General features: G+C 44.8%; 1 protein-coding gene across 2 annotated transcripts in view; it reads right to left on the bottom strand.

Moving 5' to 3' along the window:
* The window catches only part of ALS2CL (ALS2 C-terminal like), a 62340-nt gene that overhangs the window by 27761 nt on the left and 10529 nt on the right, over positions 1–24050 (bottom strand). For both annotated transcript variants that reach the window (XM_074260782.1, XM_074260869.1), the window contains exons 2-9: positions 12765–12921; positions 7716–7911; positions 7129–7194; positions 6704–6869; positions 4897–5028; positions 3918–4037; positions 2089–2165; positions 277–343 (exon numbers count right to left, since the gene is read on the bottom strand). In XM_074260782.1, the coding sequence (XP_074116883.1) occupies positions 277–343; positions 2089–2165; positions 3918–4037; positions 4897–5028; positions 6704–6869; positions 7129–7194; positions 7716–7911; positions 12765–12867 (927 nt within the window). In that variant the 5' untranslated portion in view covers positions 12868–12921. The remainder of the gene's footprint in view (positions 1–276; positions 344–2088; positions 2166–3917; positions 4038–4896; positions 5029–6703; positions 6870–7128; positions 7195–7715; positions 7912–12764; positions 12922–24050) is intronic.

The raw sequence follows: 24050 nt of genomic DNA, 5'->3' as shown, positions 1-24050 counted from the left end.
CCAAATCTTTCTCTGTGTTAGGACTTCTAGGTGGTGGAGTATATAATGCACCTCAAACTATGAATTAAGATTACCAAGAGTTAAACCCTGCCTCAGACCCAGTAGGCTTAATCAAGCCACTTATTCATTGGAGACCAAATCAGATCACCAATAACCAGGGCTTTGCAAATCTTAGAGCAATCTCGACAGGGACAGAGAGATAACCTGAACAAGGATGCTTGTGGTTCAGTGATGTGACCCTTCTGCTTTCCTGGATTCAACCTCCTCCCTACTCACCTTGCTGTGGGCATCCTTTGCAGAGAGAGAGAATTCTTCTTCAGGTGTGATGACATGGAACCCATATCTGGAACCCGAGGATAGAAATTACAATAAGCAGCCCATGATAATAATCCCACAGTGTAGTAGAATGAAAACAATTCTGCAGCTGATTGTGTGTAATTCCTCTGTCTGAAAATACTTACACTACCCACTTCCAGAAATGAGCTATTATAATTACTACTAATATATCAGACAAGCAAAGTACCAGCATTGATGTAGGGTTTTTAATGCTTGCGAAGTGTTTACAAATATTATCTCATTTTAACTACAGTCCTGGAGGTGGGGTGGGCATACGGGGTGTTCAGAAGGATTTGCACTTCTGGTCTGAAGGCTTGCTGAGCCTTTCCAGGAATGCTTGTCCACTTTTGGTCCACTCGGTTCCTCTGGCTGCAACAAGCTATAACACGCACAGTGGCCACATCCCAGTAAGCCATCTTGGCAGCGAAGCTTAACAAGGTGAAGAATAAGGGCAGACCCAAAGCTGTGGGTGAGCTAGCAGAGAGAAGCCTTTCCCTGGAAGAATGAGCAGAAGAGATCAATCTGTCCCCATGGCTACGAAGATGACTCTACACCATGTGGAGATTGGAGCTTGGCCAGCCAAAGTAAGACACCAGTGTGGTCCACAGCATCCCAGGGCCATCGATGGTCATCCTGACTTTCTGCCTGCCACTGGGTATAAAGAGTGACAACTTTGTGCAGCTCTTCCTCACTTAAATCCAATTCACACAAGTTAGGATGTCGCCTTTGATGCCATTGATTCTCCTTGAAAACTAACAAATATACAAGTTCCAGGAACTATGCTAAGCGCTTTACAGATATTGTCTCATTTGAGGGATATTATCACCCCTGATTTTACAATGTGGAAACTGAGTCACATAGAAAGGTTTAGTGATTTGCCTCCAGCTAGCAAGTACCTCAGGTGGGATTTGAACCCAGCCTGTATCCAATATATCCCCTAGCTGTCTGTTAATAAAAAGGAAAGAAAAAGAAAACAAATTGAAGGCTGAGTAACATTGACCATGGATCAGCATCATACTGCTTTGGGGAAAGAGCTCAGGATTTGAAGTCAAGAGATAAAGACAATGGTTTCCTGCCTTAGATATGTATAGGATTCAGTGTAAGAAAGGATTTTATAGACCACCTATTCCAGGCCTCTCAGAAAGAAACTGAGGTCAGAGATATATTCTCTGCTTTGCCCAAAATCACACAGCCAGGAAGTAGCTCGGGTTCGATGTTAGCAGAGCACTATGTAAACTACAAACAAGCAATAGAAATGGAAGCTATTATTTGTACTAAAGGCCTACTATGTGCCAGGTATCATGGGATGCAAGGAAAGGCAAAAGCCAAAAAAATTTAGTCCCTGATCTCAAGGAGCTCAAAATCTAATGGGGGGAAAGAGAAACAGAGAGAGAGAGAGAGAGAGAGAGAGAGAGAGAGAGAGAGAGAGAGAGAGAGAGAGAGAGATACAAAGAGATTGACAGAGACAGAGAGAGGAAAAGAGAGAGACAGAGAGATAACATGTGAATAGCTCTGCACAAACAGGTGCATCCAGTCTCAATCGGGATAGTGTCAGAGGGAAAGAACTAAGGTTCAGTACAAGTGGGAAAGGCTCCCTACAGAAGGTGAGGCTTCGAGGAGGCTGGGGAAGCCAGAGGCAGAGGTATAGAAGGAGAGTGTTCTATGCACTAGGGATACTCCCTGAAAACATCTCTACTACGGAAGAGGAAAGCGAGGGGAAGCCGAGTCACTCTTCCAACAAGAAATACTCACCTGCTGGAGATCTGCACCTTGTCAGGGCTGGCATCCACCCAGACCAGCTTCAGGTCAAAGGTCTGGAAGCTGTTACCCTGAAAGACCAAGACACAGCATCACTGACCATGAGCACCTATCCAGATCCCCCCTTTTTCATTGTTCACATGTTTCAGTCAGCCCTACTCAAGGTTTCATGGCAGAGATACTAGAGTAGTTTGCCATTTCTTTTTCTAGTTACTTTTACAGATGAGGAAACCGAGGCAGACAAGATTAAGTGACCCTGGGTCACACAACTAGATCTGAACTCAGGTCTTCCTTACTCCTGGCCTGGTGCTCTATCCACTGCCACCGAGATGCTCCAACTACAAAGTGCACTTGTCGGGAAACCTGGTTTATAGTTCTGGCTCTGCCATTGATAAGCCCATGCATGATACAGTGGGAAGTGACCTGACTTCTACAGCCCTCAGTTTTCCCATGGGTGGAATGGGCACAGTAAGGAGGCACAAATCATGGGAACAGGAGCTCAAGCTGCCCAGGTCCAAGCCCCAGCCCAGATGGGCTGTATGACCTTGGACAAGCCCTAGCTTTCAACAAAGTGAACAAACATTGATCACGCACAGCCTTATGGGCAACCCTCTGCCCCAAACCATGGAGATGCAATGACTTCTGTGCTAAGTCAGTCAGGTAGGGCCTGCTCACAAATCACCCCAGAACGTGGGACGAAGCTCCGAGTGGAGATCATTTTCAGCTAGGCATGAGGAGAGAATGGAAGCATCTCAATGGGCAGACACAGGGTGGAGAACCCCAAGTCCAAATGCTCCTCTAGGAAATAAGGCTGGGAACACTCCCTTTACTGACCCCATGAGGGAGTGGTGAGACATGTGCCTGAGCCATTAGAATTACTACGATCCAGTGCTGAGATTCTCCCATGTCCTCTTCTCCCATGAACTTCCCCAAGCTTCTCTGGCATTTTAGAGCTTGAAAAACACTTTCCTTCCAATAACCCTGGGAAGTAAGGATTATCTCATTGGCCTAGGATTATTATACCCATTTAAAGATCAATAAACTGAGAGTCAGAAAAGTAGACGGACTTTTTCAAGGTCACACAGTAAACAAATGTACATGTATAAGCTACATCAGTTTGCTTGCTGTCTTGGGGAGGAGAGAGGTAAAGAAGGGAGGGAGAAAAAAAAATTTGGAACTCAAAATCTTACAAAAATGAATGTTGAAAACTATCTTTACATGTAATTGGAAAAATAATGTTCTATTAGATGGGAAAAAATAAAAGAATAAATCTAGGTTATCCTAAAGTCTAGGGCAGAACATTTGATCTGGAATTAAGAAATTTGTGTCACGGCTTTTCTGGGATTTGGTTACTTTGTAAACTGAGAGATCAGAAAAAAATGGTTTCTAAAGTTCTTTCCTATATTAAACACTCTTAACAGAAGTAATTTTTATTGTTGGGAAGCCCAGTAAGCAATGAAAAGAAGCTTTTATAGTAATTCATATTCACATAATATGTAATCCTTTAAATTTGCTTTAAAATTCCTTAAAATTTTTTTAAACCAGCCCTCAACTTTATTGACATAGAGAAATTCCAATGAGTAAACTCTATCAATACAGGATGGTTCCTGTTCTACTAGAAATTATCAGAGGCAGAATCAGAATTCAGGTATTATAAAGAGATGCTCAGCTCTCTTGCCACAGGCCCTACTTTGACCGGGATAGGTTACCTACCTAGAAGGACTAGGTACTTACCCTTATATCTTTCCTATACTCTCTCCAACAAAAGGCTAACTCCCCTACTGTCTCTGGGATGGTCTCTTTTCTGAGACCATCTTTCTTACCTGCAGTAGAACAAGAACGTCATTGAAAAGGAGGACTCGGTCAGCTCGCACTGGGCTGGCCACCACTGGCACGTCCTGGCTGTCCTGAAGCAGTCGCCGATCAGCTGTGCAGAGGGCATCCTAGAAAAGGCGGGGGAAAGGGGTGAGCACAGGGTCTTGGTAGAAAGGGAATTCAATGAAATTCAGGAGCAACCCTGGTCTCCTTCTCCCCACCAATTCCATCCTGCCACAAACTAACGCTTCCTTTGGGACTTTCAATGTAAAACTTGCCCTGTCCCTCCTCCAAGTCTTGGCGCCGAGTAGAAAGCTGGACAAAATCCAATGCTCAAACACTAGGGTTGGTTAAAAGTATGCCAAGAAAGATGTGCAATACATGTTTAATCTACATTGGATTACTTGCTGCCTAAGAGAGGAGGAGGCAGGGAGGATTCTGGGAAAGGGGGCCAATCAATGCAGATTGAGGAATCTAGAGTTTTGTTTTTTTTTTCCAGATGAGGCAATAGCAAAAATTCATTTAATTAAAACATATTAACAAAAAAACAGCATTTTGTACCTTTAAGTAATTTCCAAGTTACCATAGAGGTATTGAATTGAGAAATAGCTAAATACATTTAAAAATTGGGAAACCCTTTTAAGTTCTAGATAAATCTAACCATTAAAAAAACACAAAAGTATACAAGGTCCTGAATAAACTTTAGAAAAGTTAAATATGATGGACATCTGGAAATTATTGAATGAGAATAGAAATGTGCAAGATACTTTTTAAAAAGTATATATATATATATATCATGACCAGTTTTTATAAAAGTACATATATATTCATATGTACTTTTGTAAAAATTGGTCATGTATTAGAACATAAAAATTAAACAGATGCATAAAAACCAAAATATAAAATACAAGAGGATCTTTAAGACTTAAAAGCCTCCCTGTTGCCTCCTCCAAAAGTCTTGGCCCTGAGAAGGCTGGACACACTCACCACCAGCCGGCTGCTCAGCATCCCCCACAGAGCTTGGGTGGCTGAAGCCTCCTCCAGGGCTTGTCTGGTTAAACTCTGCAGGGTCACGAAGCCATCAGCAGCCTGGATAGCCAGCTCCCGGGCTGGGTGATGCTAACAGAGGAAAGTGGCAAGTGAGAGTCCTGCACCACAGCCATAAGAGCTAGCATTTATCTTAAGTTTGCAAAGCACTGCACTTGTTATCTCTCTTCTGATCCTCACATAAATAACCTTATGAAGTGGGTGCTGTTGTTATATTACAGATGAGGGAACTGAGGCCAAGAAAGATTGCACAATTACACAGCTAGTTTAAAGGAGATTTCAACTCAGATCTTCATGACTAATATGGAAACATGTTTAACATGATTACATATGTATGGTCTATATCAGATTGCTTGCTGTCTTGGAGAGGGAAGGGAGAGAGAGAAAGAGAGAAGTTTGGAACTAAAAATCTTGCAAAAACGAATCTTGAAAACTATCATTACATGTAAATGGAAAAATAAATTAAAATATTAAGCGCAAAATAAATAAGGAAGAATTTTCTAATAATAAAAGCTGTCTAAAAGTGGAATGGGCTGTGTCAGTGACTTCCCAACCTCTAGAGGTCTTTCAGAAGTTGGATGGCCATTTGTCCAGTACAGATCTAAAAAACTGGCCCCTGGGACTCCTTCAGGTTTTGGAATTGTGAAATTATGTGATTCTATGATACAACATATCTGACCTTCCTTCTCCCTAGACTTCATAGTGCACACAGAATTGGAAACCAATCTCTTGGATTCTGATCTGAAAGATCCCAAAATTCCTAGACTTTATCTCTTTGTGTCTTTAAAAAAAAAAAAAAATCACATTTAAATGGGCAGAATGCTTTCAGAAAAACCTAAAAAGACTTATATGAGCTGATATAAAATGAAATACATTGTGTACAAAATAACAGCAATATTTCAAGATGATCAGTTGTGAAAGACTGCTATTTTCAGCAATACAATTCAAGACAACTCTGAAGGTGAAAAATGCTATCCATAACCATAGAAAGAACTGAGGGTGTCAATTTAGACGTTTTATCTTCTTTATCTTTTGTGAGAGTTTTTTTGGGGGAAGGGGATTTATGTTTTCTTCCATAACATGACTATTATAGAAATGTTTTGCATGACTACACATATATAACCTATATCAAATTGCTTGCTTTTGGGGGAGGGGAGGAGGAGGGAGAGAATTTGGAACTCAAAGCTTTAAAAATGAAATGTTAAAAAATAAAAATTGTTTTTACATGAACTGGAAAAAATAAAATACTAAGGCTTTTTTTTTTTTTTTCCTATCCTGAGGCTGGGGTTAAGTGACTTGCCCAGGGTCACACAGCTAGGAAGGGTTAAGTGTCTGAGACCAGATTTGAACTCGGGTCCTCCTGAATTCAGGGCTGGTGCTCTATCCACTGCCCCACCTAGCTCCCCCGAAAAATAAAATATTAAATGAAAACAGAATAAAATATTAAGGAAAACAGAAATATACTTAAAATATATATATATATATATATATATCACATTTAGAGCAGGAAGAGGCTAAACATGAATAATTGCTTCTTTATTTTGTCTCCAAATCCAGTGCTCTGAGAATTTATGAACCAGGTATTGAAAGTTCTGTGTGATTTGTAAATGGTTTTATGCCTTTCTCCTCCTCCTGCTTTCCCTGGGGGGAGGGGGTGTCTATAGGAGCAGGGGCCCTATCTGTCCTCTCAGACCCCTGGGGGAGGGGCTGTCTCCCTCAGAGCAGGGCCTCCCCTCCCAGGCAATACCTCATCCACAGCATCTGCGAGTCTCAGCAGCAGAAGGACATACTGCTGCACATGATCTGTGAGGGGCTGGCAGAGGACATGGGACAGGGCCGCTGCTCCCGACGTCTCCAAGGTCACACTGGTCAGGAACTGCTTCAGTGCCTTCCTCTGACTCCTCCAAAACTCGCTGTCCTCCCATGGACCAGAGAAGAAATTAACCCCACAGTGCAACCTCTGGCTTTTACCTTCCTCCATCCCTCTCTGTTCCCCAGTCTCTAGGGGGCAGATTCAGGATTTGAACCCAGCTCCTTAGACTCCACTCTGTCCACTCCCTCCCATAGGCTTTAGTGGGTAATTTACTAGTGGGCCAGGGAACTCGGCCACTTCTCCTGGCGTTCAAGGCCTCTCCGCAGGCCCCGACCCCACGACTCCCTCCTTTCACTCACCTCTTCTTGCTGGTGGTCTTCTGAAAGATCTGCACCACCACACAGCTGGTGTACGCCCCAAAATACCTGCAGGAGCAGTGTGGCAGGAGGGGAGGACATCGATTCCCTGTCCGCCTGCTCAAGCCCGACCTCCCCGCCCCCACACCCCCCAACAAGGGAAACCAGTCACGGGCAGTCCATGGGGCAAAGCCCCGGCCCTGAGCAAACCCAGGCGGCACAGACCCAGAGAACAGCGGGAGCGGCTCTTTTTTGTTTCCTCCATTTTTAGCTGACTTTTGTCCTGTCCGCTCTATGCTCCCTCCCCTACCTTCCTAGGGGCTCCGAGAACAGGGCCCGCAAAAGTCCCCCCAGTACAACCCTCCCCCCCACTCCTCCAGACTCTCCCAGAACAGCCTCAAAGCACCCTCGGGTCGTTCAGGCTTCTCGTCTCAGGGCTTTTAACCGAGGGTCCGAGCCGTTCTTAGGCCTTTAACAACTCTTTCAGTGTAATTTCTGTGGCAGTCCTCCTTCACTCGTGCATTTAGAAAGCCCGATCCTGAGCAGGGCCCGGGCTGCGGGGAAGCAGACTGCGGGAGCGCGGCACTCACTGGCGGTAGGCCTCCAGGAACAGGTCCGGCCGGTGGAGGAGGTGCACGGAGCGCAGGCTGAAGGTGGCCGGGGAGCGCAGCCTCTGCCTCAGCGTTCTCAGGCTGGCCTGGGTCAGCTCCCTCAGGTGCCGGCCCCGCTCCGTGAGCTTCTGCAGCAGCTGCACGCACTCCCGCTCCTTCCAGTGCGAAGGCTCCCCTGGGACAAAGAGAAAACGGGGCTCACCCACCGGCGCGGCCGGCCCCCAGAACCGGCGCGGGCCGGCCCCCAGAACCGGCGCGGCCTGGCTCCCAGAACCGGCGCGGGCGGCCCCCAGAACCGGCGCGGGCCGGCCCCCAGAACCGGCGCGGGCGGCCCCCAGAACCGGCGCGGGCGGCCCCCAGAACCGGCGCGGGCGGCTGGCTCCCAGAACCGGCGCGGGCCGGCCCCCAGAACCGGCGCGGGCGGCCCCCAGAACCGGCGCGGGCTGGTCCCCCCCAGAACCGGCGCGGGCCGGCCCCCAGAACCGGCGCGGGCTGGGCCCCCCCAGAACCGGCGCGGGCCGGCCCCCAGAACCGGCGCGGCTGGGCCCCCCCAGAACCGGCGCGTGCCGGCCCCCAGAACCGGCGCGGCCTGGCTCCCAGAACCGGCGCGGGCGGCCCCCAGAACCGGGGATGCCCAGGAGCCCCTTCTCCTCTCGCTCCCCCACACCTGCGCGCACACCCCCGTGCACTACGGCAGAGCGGACCAGGCGGGATGGCTGGCGCTTTGCAGGGAGACGCTGTCAAAGCTCGCTAACGAGGACAGCGGGACGCCGTTAAGTTCGTCGGCATTACGTTTTCTCCCAGTCCACAAAACAATCAATCAGGTTCTAATCCGCAGGCTTGGCCATGTCCGAGACAGAAATGCCCCACAGTCACCGACCGGCTCTCGGGGGCAGATTGAGCCTGCCTCCGCGCCCCTTGACCGACTTTAGATAATCTGAATAAACCCCCTCGCGTGTTTGAGGTGTACCTACCTGTGGCAGGTAAGAGATTAATTAGAGCTGAGTTGTGGTTTAGTGGAAAGGAAGGAAAGGAGATAGACAGTGGTGAGGAGCCAGAGAAGAAAGGGAGGAGTCACCCAAATCCCTATTATATACTTTATAATATCCAATATCACTTCTACTATAACATAATAGACATAATATATATAATATAATAATAATACAAAAATACACAGATAACATGATATCATATCATGTGATTTATTTGTTGGACTCGGTGGTTTGGGTGGTCTCCGATTTCTCATGACCCCATTTGGGGGGATTTTCTTGGCAGAGATACAAGAAGGGTTTACCATGTCCATCTCTATTTTACAGTTAAGGAAACTGAGGCAAACGGGGTTAAGTCACTTGCCCACTGTGACATTATTGCTATTAATATCTGAGGCTAGATTTGAATTCAAGATAAATTTTCCTGACTTCAGGCCCCGCATCTACTGAGTCACCTAGCTGCTATAGAGTGTATTATGTTATGTATTAAAAGTGCTATTTTATGCTATGTTATGTTGTATTATATTTTATTGTATCATGTATTAGTATGTATTGTTACATTACATCATGTTGTATTGTATTACATTATATTGTAGTTATATTAGCCCTTCTTAGGTCTTTTCTGACTGATTTCACATATCTCCTTTCATAAACTCACCATTTTATCCAGGCATCTGTTTGCATCCCAGTAGGACCATAGATAAAGGGCTTCAAGGAACTTTAGAGGCCAAACCCCTCATTTGACAGATGAGGAAAGTGGGGCTCAGAGAGATGTAAAGCACTTGCCCAACGTCGCCATGATAGCCACGGAGCAGCCTTCCTTCTCCAAGCTCTCAGCCTTAGAGGGGCCGTCTCCCCTCCTGTAACACTCTTCCTTCTCACCTGTCTCCTAGAGTCCCATACCCACCTCGTCCAGGAGGTCTTTGCGGATTGGTAGAGCTTGTCCACTCTGACGCCCAAATTACTTCGTATTCATTTTTGCATCTGTCTTATATACCTTGTGTTTATTCACTTGTGTATTGGCCGTTTCCCCAAGTAGCAAGTAAGCTCCCTGAGGGCAGTATCCTTGGCACCTCAAACACTGTCTGGCACACAATTAAATAAATGCTTCTGGAATCAGACTGAATTCTCTGCTCTAAGGCTTATGCAGTTCTCCAAGAATCACATCAGGCTGATGACTGAGCTAGGGCAAGAAGCCAAGTCTCTTTCCACGCATTTGAGCTTTTAGGAATGGGCAAGCTCAAAGCAAAGGAGAGAATCTGGCAGGGCACAACTAAGTTGGGTCTCGAGAGAGGGGTAATCCAGGCCTTGATCTGCTGCTTGCTGTGTGATTTTTGACTAGTAACTAAACCCCTCTGGGACTCGAGAACATGAGGATGGCACCTGCCCTAGATACCTCCCTGGATGTGGTCAAGTTCAAAAAGTTATTTGTACACTGCAAAAGCTCAGGACGCATGAAAGGGACTGTTAGTTATTGTAGCTATTAATGGAAGAGTGTAGAAAGCAGACTTGAGTCAGGAAGGCCCACACCGATTGTGTGGCTCTGAGCACCTCCCAGGACCCCCAGGAAGAAGTCTCCAAGTTGAAAGTAGCTTCTGATACACAGTGGAAATGCTTATTAAATTTAATTAAATCATAGTCTTTGCCACAAGGGCCAGACCCTTTTCATAGATGGGGAAATTAGGGCCTTTTATTACCCAAAAGATAAAACAAAAAAAGACCCTCTGATGTAGTGTTACAAGGACCATTTTACAGAAGTAAAAACTTCAGAGTGTATCAAATGCTAAATCCCTGTGACTTGCAGAAGATGACACTGCTAGGAAGGGTTAGAAGAAGAATTTGAACTCGGGCCTTCTGACTTGGGGTCAGACATGGTCCTCATCCTACAGGATGGAACCAAGACACAAACAAATATGAATAGGTCCAAGCAGGCAGAAAACAATGGCCTTGTCCCTTTAGCGTCACTTTTGTTCCTCAGCTGCTCCCATTCATCTCCAGGAGACAAAAGAATCTTAAGGCAGAGAAAACCTTTGAGGGTACCACCCACTCCCCACAAATGCCTAGGGGCACTTAGCAGTTTGTTGGAAAGACAGCCCGCAAATGATAAGCTCTGGAGAGTCAGAGAGTCAGAAACAAATTGAAGACTAAGAGGAACCTCCATTCCTGTGTCAGAATAAGGCTTCTATCTCTGTCCTTGGTGATCAGGCCCACAGGCTAAAAGAAATAATCTTAAAGCCTCAAAGGCCCGGAGGCTAAATTCTGGAATCCTGGCTCCTAGGGCAACGAATCTCCTTTTGGAGAAGGAATATCTGTTATGAAGCCTAGGATTTAAAACTGTAGGGTCTCCTTATGGTAAAGAAAAAGTCCAAAGGCTCAGGGTTTTCCCCAGCCTCAGGAGTGGACAGGTGGCACCAACAGAGACCAGCGCCCATCACACTGGAGACAATGGCCAGCCAGTGCTGGGTCCAAAGCAGCAGAGATGCATTTCCCCTCCACATATGGGGTACTCTATGACTGTGCCCTTAGCTAAGTGATGCAGGGGATAGTATATAGGCCAAGAGTCACAAAACCCTGAATTCAAATTCAGCCTCAGACATTCCCTGTTTGAGGCACAGTAAGCTCCTTATCCTATGTTTGCCTCAGGTTGCCTCAGTTATAAAATGGAAATAATAGCTGCCCCTTTGAAGGGTGGTCGTGAGAATCAGACAAGGTCATATTTTTAAAGCACTCAGCACAGTGACTGGCACACAGCAAGTGTTCTGTGAATGTTTAGTCCCTCTTCCTTCCTATGTGTTTCCCTGGCCACAGCTGTTTCCTATTGATGGGGGTTGGGGTCCCTTTAAGATTCCTAATTGCCCAGCCCATGGGTGACCTTGATTCACAAATTCTGGTCAAAGACACCCTTTGAATATCCGGGTCCAGCCCCATTATCACCTCAGCTTCCCCCAGCCCCCATCTGATCTGAGCTAACTGAAAAGCCCACCGAGAACTTAGGGGTACCGCCCATCATCTTCTAGGTATAAAAAGGGCCAAGTCGGAGCCCTCTCTTGGCAGGAGCCCTCCCAGCCAACACATGGTATCCTTCCAGCCATGTAAGGGTTCCTGCCCGCCCAGCGGCCACCTCTGGCCCTGGCGTCTTTCTAACTGAGCTTTACTTCCAAATTCCTACAATAAACCTTTTATTTATCAATCTAGGTTTTCGGGCCCGTAAATTCATTTACAGGGGACATTGCGCCTCATGGGATTACCTATGTGCCAAGAAATGGGGTTCCCCCTTTCCTTTCCCTCATTACTATGTGTGTTTATTGTTTACATGGTGGTTTGCATATTTGTGGAAGAGTATAACCCAGTTATTATTAACGTTATTATTATTAGCATTCTTATTATCTATTTTATTAAATGCCTTTGTTTTTACTCCTTTATGTACAGCAACTGATTAATAAACGTAAAAACAGTAATGGGGGCTCACGAGCTATAATTTGAAGTGGATACAAACCCACAGATTATCTTGAGTCTGAAGAGATGCACTGAGCACTAGGGGAAGAGGATGATGGGAAGGACAATGTGAGGATGCAATGAGATAATACGCTTACAAAAGCAGTTTGCAAAAATGAATCCCATGCATTATATTATTATTATTATTAATACTTAAAAAATCTTTGATGTCATTGCTATAGATGCTTTCTTGACTATGATAGACTGCATCTAAGTCTAGCACTCTCCACATACTACAAGAAAATAATTAATAAATATTTGAGTTAAATTATTCAGTGAGTAGTTCATGTAGATTGGCAATATTTCATTGTCTTTATATTCCCACTGTCTGCATACAGTAGGCACTTAAGAAATATTTATTGATTAATCGATTGAAAGAATACTTCCCTGAAAGGCTCTAGTAGATTTGGGTTTGAGTCGGGCTGGACAAGGGGATACATAACAGGTTTATCAGGCAGAAGCAGGGTGCTCAAGTTCATTGACCAAAGCCAAATGGGACCCTTTCCAATCACTTTCCTTCTCCCTCCCCTCCCTCAGGACTCACTGGTCAGAAGCAAAGGCTCGAAGATAAGGGTGTCAATGCGGTCAAGCACGGCCGAGAAAGCTTCTTCCGCTTGCAGCAGCGCCGTCTCTTCAGGAGTGCACATGGTGTCAGGGGAACCGTAGCTGGGACAAAGTTCCCAGGCCTCATCCAGGCCCACCTAGTCAAAAACAATCCCCATCTCACAAGAGGCCGGGAGAAGACCCTCAACCCGACCCACCGCCGCTGCCAAAGGCCCTCCGAAGACCACACAGAAGCCACCGCAGGGGGATGACTAAGCAAAGTGGGGTACGATAAGTGGGGCACAAGAGCATCCTACTGTGCCGTAAAAATGAGGGAAATGATGAATGCCTAGAAGGATGGGAAGAGTCACACGAACCTGCCTAGTGAAGGAAGAAGGGCCCAGAAAACAAACAACAAAACAAAACAACAAACAAAAAACAGGGCCCTGTGATCACAAACAATGGAAACAACAAATAGTGTGGCAAAATCACAAAAACTAAAAGACACCCTAAAGAAGAGATATAAAAAAACACCGGCCACTCCTCTTTACAAGTGTGAGATCTATAAGAAGGGTGTTTTCAGACTTTTTTTGTTATAGTCTTTGGTTTTGCTAATTTTTTGTGTTTCTTCCTCTTTTTTTTTTTTCCTTTAAAAAGTATTATTCATTATAAAGAGCTCTCTGAGAGGCAAGAGAGGAGGAATACTGAGTGGTGATTCTGATGATGTAAAAAAAAAACCCAAAAGATAATAAGATATGCTAAAAAAAAATTTAATGTTGCAAATTTACAGCTTGCAATTTTGCAACATTAATTTTTTTTTAGCATATCTTATAATCTAATGGATATTTGATAGAAGAACCTGTTTCTCTACATGACTTGTCTAGAGTCAAATAAGTTGGTTCTGGGAAAAGAATATAGTCTCCTGACTCTCTGGGTAGCCCTCTGTCCCCCAACTTATTCTGCTACAATCTAACTCTTTTTCCTTTCCTTTTTTTTTTTTTTTTAAGAATAATTTTATTGCTCTTTTTTTGTTTTTACCTTAACCACATATCTTTCCCTCTTTCCTTGGGAGCTATACCTTATTATAATATATTCTTTAAATTAAAAAAAAAAAGGAAGAAGGGGAAAAAAATAGCAAAAATGATCAATACAGTAAAAAAAAAAAACCTGACAATATGTAAATGTTCCACACCAATGGTCCCCTTCCTCTCAAGAAAGGATTTATGAAAAGACAACTCCTCCCACTCCTTTCTTGAAGTCACAGCTCTGATGGCTAGGAAGACTTTCTTTACACTGAGCTGAAATCTGTCTCAGCAATTCCTACTTTCTGTGAGCTCTAGCCCCTGAAATTTAGTCTTACACATTAAAACTCTTCAAAGATTACTCCCCAAACTCTCTAGTCTTCCCTAAATCTTCTCTTCTCCAGGCTAAACAAAAATTCTTCCACCATCTTTTAGCAGAAAGAAAGGAGATGGATTCAAGATGAAGAATGAGATGCACATTTTAAAAATATGGCCAATGTGAGTATTTGCATATTTGAAATCAGGGTTTTGTTTGTATTTGTGTGTGTGCATATTATATATCTATGTATACACACATACACATACATATAAAACACACACACATATTTGAAAAAATATTTTATGAGGAAACCAACAAGCAGGTTTAATATATAAACAGCAAGTTTGTTTTGGAAATGACATAAGTGAAAATCTTCAAATGAGTTGCTTCTTTTGGCCATCTGCTGGCAATATGGCTCTGGTTCCTTAATTGTAAAATTTTTTTTGCTATTCCCTCCACTCTTCAATCAATCCATGATCTCATCCACCAGGGCACTTGTAACCTATCTCTACCTTCTCTTCCTCTATAATTTTTTCCCCTGATCTTTCAGAGATTTTCCACAAAGTTACCCAGTGTGCTACAGACCTTTTTATGCTTTTACATTTTGTAGGTACCAGGCCATCATTTGTGCTCTTTCTCTTATTCTCTGAGAGTTGATACATAACTATCATAGTTTTCCTTTTTATACCATTTCTTTAATGGAAATGGGCATACTTTTTGTCCACTACCTACTTCTCATTTGCCCCAGGGTTTTAAAAAAATTTTGATTCTTCAGAGATCAAGGCATTCCAAAATTTTGAACATATAGGATTCCTGAAAGAATATCCATGTTGAAAAGATGGTCATATTTTTATAATATATTTCACAGAATGGAAGATAGCAAAATAAAAATATGGCTAATATCACCCTCCCTATCCCCAACACGGGCCACCGAACTTTGAAAACTTTCAAATTATGTCTATTATCTTTTATTATGTAAAATAGAATACTGTTCTCTTATATTCGAAGGTTAACCTTATGTATGACTTTAAAAGATAACCCAAAGGGCACAATTACATATTCTATTCTAGCTTTTGTTTTAATGAAGAGATGCCTAAACACAATCTATACCAAATTCAAAGAAGTTCATCTTCAAAAAATTCCTAAGGTGCAAAAGACAAATGAACACAGTACATTCCTCTTTCAATATGGACGTATTCATATCCGAACACACTGAACGCCAAACTTGCTCCAGGGAATGCCTATTACCCTTCATTCACTGTGTCACCACGTAAAAACCAACCAACGAGGGTTTAAGGCATGATCCTCAAGAAAGAAATGAAGCCGCTAAATTCTAAGATATTTTGCAAGATTTCAGCCCTCAAAAAATAAAATAAAAACGGACATATAGGCAGGTAAGGGCAGGATACCCCAGGAAGGAAGAGATGGAAAGAGGAAGAAGGGAGGAAGGAACGAAGGAACGAAGGGAGGGAGGATAGAAAATAGAGGAAAGAGGAAAAGGAAGAGAGTGAGCAAGAGAGAACATTCTGTGAGGTCCAGATGGTTCAGTTGTGTCCCCAGTGGGGCAGCTCAATCCCAGAGATTCCTGTTTGTCCTTCATTCTTGAAGAAAACCATGACATCATGGAGGTGGTGCCATGACATCCAAGTGATTTTGGTCACCATTTGAGCCCTGATTGGCTCAGAGTAAATGTAAATAGCAAACCCTGAAGTCTTCTCTTCCCACTTTGGATTTTCTTTTCTTTTTGGTCTAGGTATAATAAGAGGCCAGCCTCTGCCCCTTTTCCTACCCAGCCTTAATCACTGATTAGACGTTGCCTCAGTCAAACTGAGACCTCTGGGACTTGGCTCCAGGCCCGTCTCCTGCCTGCCATACAGGATCTCTGTCTGGCCACTGGACTCAGATGCTCTGGAACGGAAAGTGAGAGTGAAATCTCCCTCCCTAAAATCCAATTTGATTCAATTTGCATGTTATAGTGTCAAGGCCTTCTGGAGAAGAAAGGGCAAATAACGTACCAGAAAGCAATCAGAGAGCAGCCCAAGCTCATGTTTTCCCTTTTTGCCAAAGCCAAGCTCCTCTCCTTGCCTTAACTCATTGTAATGGAGCCGTTTAGTGCAAATCCAGCCTTCAGACAAAGCAGATGTTTGCTTCAGAGGGCCCTGGAACAACCAGGGAATTTCTGTGCCCACTGCAAAAGCTTGGATACACTCAGAGAAAATTTGATCAGTGCCTTCACTAAGCACCTGCCCCTTGGCCTTTTCTGCCCTTAGACAGGCCCCCCCCCCCCCCAAGCCCCGCCATTGCAGGGCTAGAGCTCTGCACTAGGCCAGACACTTAAGGCCCAATAGAGCTCTCCTGCAGCAGCTCCCAGGCTGCCAAAGCCTCAGCAGTGCATCCAGTTCTTTAAAGAAAAAAAGGGAGTGGGGGCAACTAGGTGGTTCAGTGAATAGAGTATCAGCCCTGAAGTCAGGAGGACCTGGTCTCAGACACTTAACTCTTCCTGGCTGTGTGACCCTGGGCAAGTCACTTAACCCCAATTGCTTCAGCAAAAAAAAAAAAAAAAAAAAAAAGAAAAGAAAAGAAAAAAAGAAGGGAGCGGAGATGCCCGAAGGAGACCCAGAAATGCAAAGGTCTCAGCATGAGTAATTCCCCCTGAATGAAGTGGTCCTGCATTTCCCAGAACCAGGAGCCTGACTCCTAAGGCTCACACTTGGGATTGAAATACCTGTGAGATTCACTGGTGACTCCTGACTGAGGTGTTACTCCTCCACTTTACCTACCAAGTGAGGGGCTGAGATGGTTATGAGGTAAGAGTCACATGCATCTAATCTGGAAAAAATCTCTGATAAATGATGCAGGCTGTAGCCATTGGAAAGGATCATCGATCATCATTTTACAGGCCTCAGAGGCCAGGGTCCCTCTTTCTCGCTTCTAGACCATCTTCACTATCACTTTGTGTAGACTCCTCGAGTAACACTCACACCCAATGTATACCTGGTCCCTCAAATCACGAGGAAGAACCAAATAGAATGAGCCCAAAGTAGAAGAATCCCCCTACCACTACAAGGCCTTTGCAGGCCCTTACTGGAGTGATCTATACTTATGTTTTGGGAACCCTAAAACTGAACCTGTCAGTATTCACAAAACATTTCCTACAGTCCATCATATATCCTTACATTCAGCCAATTGCCTTAAAGCTACAAAGTAAATAAGGTTCCACTACATATAGTGGTTTGTTTGTTTGTTTTAGGGGTTTTTGACAAAAAAGAAGCCTTTGACTTCACAGATTAAAATACTACCACTAAGGGCTCTCTTCCAATGAAGAGTCTCTCACAATTAAGATAATACAATATTCCTTGATGAATGAAATCAGAGAGACCATTTATAAACATTTCAATAACTAACATCAGAGCATAAAGTATAAGAGAGATGCTCACCAAAGGTATTTGTCAGTTGTCCTATAAAGAATAAAAGTAGACAGTGAGTTCCTCTAATGTTCCTGTTTGTGAATAATATTGTATTGTATTGATTACATCAAGCCCCAGAATATTAGGGGAGGCGGGAAGAGATGAAAAAATGCCTAGGGGCCAGAATATGATATAAAGTTGGATGGCCAGGCAACTGAATCAATAAATCAGTTCAAATACCTGGTACACCCATTGTAGATTATCAATAAAATGGACTGAGAATCTCATAGGAAGAAAAAAATAGACAGGAACTACATCTGTGAAACTCTAGAGTGTTCATTTTGCATTTTCAGAAGCAATAGTATCCACTGAATAGGTCAGATAAAGCTGTTTCAACTTGGGTTCCCCTTCAGTATGCAAAGCCCCAGCATCAGTGCTAGGCTGGCCCCAAGGGGAATTCTCAGAAGCCTTGGAGAAGGATGAAAAGCCAGAGTGTCCCTGTTGGGATAGCACTTGGAGGCCCTCAGAGATGCTGTTCTATTTAAGAGCCATGGTACCTCCCAAAGTAGCCCAGGGCCATCTGCATTTATGGCTAGTTGCCTCCTGGCCTGAGTGGACACAGAACGGTGGGTGGCAATGCCAATCCAATGGGGCAGGCAGGCTCTATTTATTTTTCCCAACTTGGAGAAGAGGAGGGGTGTGTGGAGGAGGGAGACGGTTGTAGCCATAGGTTGTTCTCCCTCCATCCCTAAAAAAAGAAAGGAAAATTTAAGAAGCTATTTCTGAGATCCTCCAGCTACACTTTTTCCCTTGGGCTGTCATCAATTTCCAATGGATGTAAATGCCTCCTGAACCTTTCTCTTTCCTTGAACTTCTAGTCCTCTGTGTCTAATACGCTGTCTGTTGGACATCTCCAAAATAATATCATCTACAGGCAGCCATGTCTCCAAAGCAGGATTAAGCATCTTTTCCCTTAAACCTACCCTTCTCCAAACTTCCCTCTTTCTATTCTCCTGGTGCTTGGGATCAAATTTGGGGAACCATCCTCAACATTTCTCTTTCTTTCTCCAAACAATCCTCAAATCTAACTGTGACACAGCTCTCAAATCATCTCTTTAGCTCCACTCCATGGTTACTGCCCTAACGAGGTCCTCGTCACCCCTTGCCTTGAGTATTGCAATAGCTTTTCAATTGGTCTCCTTGAGTATACAATCTCTCCCCTTTCCAATCCAATTTCCACATAGCTATCAAAAAGATCTCAAATCACAGCCAAGAAACTTTAGTGATCCCCCTTTAAGCCTTAAGAGAAGACACAAACTTTTCTGTTTGGCATTTAAAGTCCTTCACAATCTGGCCCCAATATATCTTCCCCTCCTCACCCATTCTAGGACAGCCTGGCCTCTGGACTGTTTTCCATACTTGACATTCCATTTTCTTTTGTTGTGACTTTGAAGAACAGTCACTCCTTGAGTGGAATGTTCTCACCTGGACTTCTTGGAACCCCTTCAAGAGTCGGTTCAAGTGCCACTTTCTACTCAAGTCTCCTAATTATTTTGATATTTTTGAGTCATTTCAGTCATATCCAACTCTTCGTGACCCCACTGGAGTTTTCTTGGCAAAGATACTGGAGAGGTCTGCCATTTCCTTCTTCAGCTCATTTTACAGATGAGGAAACTGAGGTAATCAGGGTTAAGTGACTTGTCCAGGCTCACTTAGCTAGGATGTGTCTGAGAGGCCAGATTTGAATTCTGTAAGATGAGAACTCCTGATTCCAGGCCTGGCACTCTATACACTGAGCCATCTAGCTGCCCCCCCACCAAATTATGCTTTTTATATATTGTTTCTTCCCAATAGAATGGAAGGTCCTTGAGGGTAGAGATTTTCTTTCTTTATATTCCTAGCATAGTGCCTGGCTCTTAGTACATACTTAATAAATATTAAATTAATGCCTCCCCCTTTCCACTCTACTTTCATTAACACCCACTAACATCAGGTTAGTTTTTTTGATTGCCACATCAGACTGATAATTTATATTGCCTTTAGGGCCCATAAGAATCCCCAAGAAGATGTGAACTCCCAAATTATCGCCCAAGGGGCCAAAGACATCCCTGCTCTTAAGAAGCTTCCAATCTGGAGAGACAAAACCACCACGTGGGAAACAAATAGGAACATTAATTTTTGTCAACTCTAAGAGGCTATATATTCTTTACCCTGTTCTTTACTTACGCTGAACTTCAAAACATTGTCTCCTCTTCTGCTGATTCATCCTAGAATTTCCTTCGGCCCCGGGGGTTATCTCACCATCAATCTACTATCTCTGCAGCCTCCTCAGCCTGGTATAGCTCCACAAGACCCATTCCCCTCCTGTCACTGGAGTTTTTCCTGGAGCCTCCATTTGTGGAGGGAACCAGATTATCCTACCTCCTTTCCCCACCTCCTCCTCAGTTGCTGACTTTCTCTAAACCTTAAAAACTCTCCCACTCCAGGATAAACATTTCCCATGCTTCTCAGCCCCCATTCGTGTTCGATCTTCCCCATATTAAAATGCAAGCTTCTTGAGGGCAGGAACTCTTTCATTTGTAGCCCTAGCACTCAGCACATGTTCCTGGCACAAAGCTGGCGCTCAATAAAAGTTTGTTTCATTCTTTCTTTGCTATATATAAATGTGAACCGTTATGCTTATGCTAGTTCTGGTCAAGGTCACAGGGGACCTTGGGGAAAGCAGTGTAGGTTGGGATCCTACAGTGAAGAAGGCTCTCCAGGATTTGGACTCAGCCTCGAAGGATGGCAAAAAGTGTGAAGAGGTGGAGACAAAGGGGAGAACAGAAGACCAGGGGAGACGTCCTTGAACAGGGCGCTCAAGGTCAGGGGACACTTGGCAAGGTAGAAGCAAAGGGTTCTGTGCTCCATCCATCTATACTGCTTTAGTGTCAGGAGACAGTGGAAGCCCAGAGGGAAGGAGTCAGGGCTGAGTCACTTTCTGCATTCAGACTGCACTGCAGCCAGGTCCCAGCAGGTTGGGCAGGTAGGGACTCGGAAGGAAACTAGGGCACACACAAGGCAGTCAGACTGGTTGGGGTTGAGCAATGGACCCCGGGCATAGGCAGTGGGGATGGGAAGCTAAGGGGGCACTGTGCAGCAGCCCTGCCATTCACTGCCCAGCCCTGTCCTGTTACAGATCAGGAAGCTGAGGGCTGAGCTAGTACACAGAGGGAGCATTTGTTATCTGACTCCAAAGCCTGTTTTCTCTCCATTGTACCGCTGCCTCTTTATAGAAGGCAAGACCCTTGTCTTTTATGTGCCTCCATTTTCTAATCCGCGAAAGGGGAATAGTACTGCCACTGCCTACCTTCTGGGGCTGTTGGGATATAAACCTTATGTCCCTCTATAATATCAGTTATTATTATTATCAATATCATCAGAGGAGGAGGGGAAACAGATAAAACAACAGCTTATATAACAAGCAGTCACATGTAGCCATCATTTACCCTAGTGCTTTAAGGTTTGCCAAGGGCTTTACCAACAACACTGGGAAGTAAATGAGGAAACTGAGGCAGACAGTTGTTAATTGACTTGCCCAGGCTCACACCTGGTGTCTGAGGCTGAATTTGAACTCAGGCCCTCCTGCCTCTAGGACTCATGCGCTATCCACTGCACCACCCAGCTGCCACAGAGGGGTTGAAGAGAGCTATTTGTCACTGGATCAGATGATGGCATATTACTGTACCATAAAAAAACGATGAAAATGACAGATTCAGAGAAACCAGATAAGTCAGACTGGAAGTGATGCAGGAAATGAGCAGAACTAGCAGAACATACCCAAGAGATGACATTGGAGTAAAAGGAAACACAGTTCAGAACTTAAGAATATCAATCAAAGCAATGACTAATGATGACTTCAGAAGACCAAGCAGACTTCCCACCTCTTGGCTGAGAGCTACAGAATAAAACTTCTATTATGTGGGCACAGCCAGGGTGTGCATTTATTCTGCCTGACCAGACTTCTCTTTGACAAGGCAGGAGTTTCTAGTTGGGAGAACTGGTGATGATTAAAAAAAAAAAAAAAAAAAAAAAAATGGCAAAGAAGTTCAGAAAGATCTAGAGGAGCAGAGAAAATGTGTTATTATTGTGTTGTTTAATATTTTTTAAATCTTCACAAAATATAGAGTATATTTTATATAATATATATGTAAAATGTCCTTTCTTGTTCTGTGAATATGAAAATGTTCACATCTGTTGATCTTGTGTTCAAAATTTTAAAAAGAAAAGAAAAAAACCTAAAAAATTTACAAGTCACAGGGTACCCCACATATCGGAGAAGGTAATGGGGTGTAGGGATGGGGGGTTGGTTGCTGTCCTTTGTACTCAGAGACATTATATTAAAGTCAAGGTACAGCATGTTCCACTGTGGCTGAGGGACTGATCCAGCTCGGGATGCTCTATCACGGTCGGGCACCAACAGTCCATGTAAATGCCATGTCCGGAGTGGAGCTGTCTCTAGATTGGATGCTGGCATAGGGGAGGTCCTTTACTAGTGTCTCTCAGATCTCCCAACTAATTCCAAAGCACTGCAGGGCCAGAGATTCCCTTCCCTATCCAGGTTAACTATGGAAGGAACCTTAGGTCTTTTCAGTCAAATGTCCCCTTTGGGGGAGTCCTGGAATTTTCCCAAAGTTGGGGTCTGCCTCCCATCGGACCAGGTGCTCTTGGAGGGGGGGGGGCATGTTTTTTTTCCTCATTCTGGGGGCTTCCACAGGTCACTGGGCAATTCCTCCTCTTGGGTTTCCACACATAAACACAGACTAAATAAGATTATTATTATTATTATTTTTTTTTAATGACCTTGAAGCTAGGAATCTTAGGGGTGGGAAAACAGGAATGGATTCCAAGGGTTTGTTTCTGTAACTGTTGACAAAGAAGGGGTGGGAGTGGGAGGAGGGGAAGAGGGGAAAAGGGGAGGCTCCCCACTCTAGGGCCAGCCCTGAGCACAAATTCCAAGCCCCACCTAGGCTGAGAAGGAGAGGCAGAGGCCGTTGGGGTGGAGGCCAGGCAGGAAGGGGAAGAGGGAGGAGTATAGCTGAGCGGCCGGAGACCAGGTACTAGGTCAGAACTGAACTGCCATCTTTCCTCCCCAGCTGACACCTGGGGCTCCTCCCCCAGGGAGGCTCAGGCCCGTCTCAGCCTGGAGCAGCTGGAGTGCTCAGTTCCACAAGCACCCTGGAAGCAGCTCAAGGTCAGGGTAAGGAAATAAAAGCTTAAGAGAAGGGCAGTGGCCAAAGCTGGCCTTAGAGCTCCCCCTCCCTCAGTTCTGCCCAGGATCAGCCTGACAGCAGGTCCGGTGAAAAGAATAGCATTACGGGGATGCTAAGGAGCTAATGCCATCTCAGGCTGCAGAGCTCAGAGCTGGAGGACCATGTTGTCCAGCCATTTACTACCAGTTATAGATGAGGGTCGCCATCCAGATTCAGATCCTGCTGATTCCAACCCATGCCTTTCCACTGTCCCCGATAGCACAGGATCAGTGGTCCCACCAGTGCTCTGGCCGGCATATCTCGGTCCTGCTGGTGCAGTTCTGAGCACACATAGTTAGGAAGGGCCTAAGTGAAATGAGGAAGGGACAAACTATTCACTGAGATAAGAGACATTAGGAGAGACTGAAGGGAAATGATGATAAAGCATTTATATAGAGCCTACTATGTGCCAAGCATTGTACCAAGCACTTTTACAAATATTATCTCATTTGATGCTCACCAGCAGCCCTGTGATACCTCACATTTATAATAATATAATGAGCATTATCCCCATTTTATCGTTAAAGAAACTGAGGCAAAAGTTAAGGCATTTGCCCAAAGTCACTCAGGTAGTTAATATCTGAGGCTAGATTTGAACCCCAGGTCCAGCGCTCTATCTCCTGTGCCAGCTGCTGCTTCCTGGAGGTGGGGGCAGTAGAGCAGAGTCAAAAATATGAGTACTCTTCTCAAGGAGTGAAGGCAGACAGATTACATTACATACATTGCATTACAGATTTGGGGGGAGGACAGAAGGACAAAGGATGAAGTGAACCCCCCAGCTATCTGCAGTAAGTATAGCTCAGTCTCCCCTGAAGGCAGAGAAATGTACCCAGTGACCCTCCCAGCTGAGGAATAGTTTGCAGAGTGGATATGGGGGTGGGAGTGGGGGCGATTGGAGAGCTCCATAACTGAGGGGAGTTTGGGGGCAGCCTTTGATCCTATGAGCTGAGGGGAGGGGTATGTGCATGGCCCATACAGGGATGGGCACTTTCCTGTGAATGTGAGGCGGAAGTCCAGGCCCAGTGATTCACCTGGGCATGAAGAAACTGGCAGAACTTCTCCCTGATGACATCGTCTCCCCAACGTGATTACTGGCACCAATGCCATGGAGGCCCTGACTTGTGGAAACAGGGGCCAGCAGAGCAGAATGGAAGAAGCCCTGCCTGCTTGGGTATGACAGGTACTGAGTATAAAGTAAGCCCAGCTTTGTCACTAACTCCTACACTCTCGGTATATTCAGTGCCCATA

The sequence above is a fragment of the Sminthopsis crassicaudata genome, chromosome 1 (genome assembly GCF_048593235.1).
Source record: "Sminthopsis crassicaudata isolate SCR6 chromosome 1, ASM4859323v1, whole genome shotgun sequence".
NCBI classification, from domain to species: domain Eukaryota; kingdom Metazoa; phylum Chordata; class Mammalia; order Dasyuromorphia; family Dasyuridae; genus Sminthopsis; species Sminthopsis crassicaudata.
This window is presented reverse-complemented; position numbering and strand designations above follow the sequence as displayed.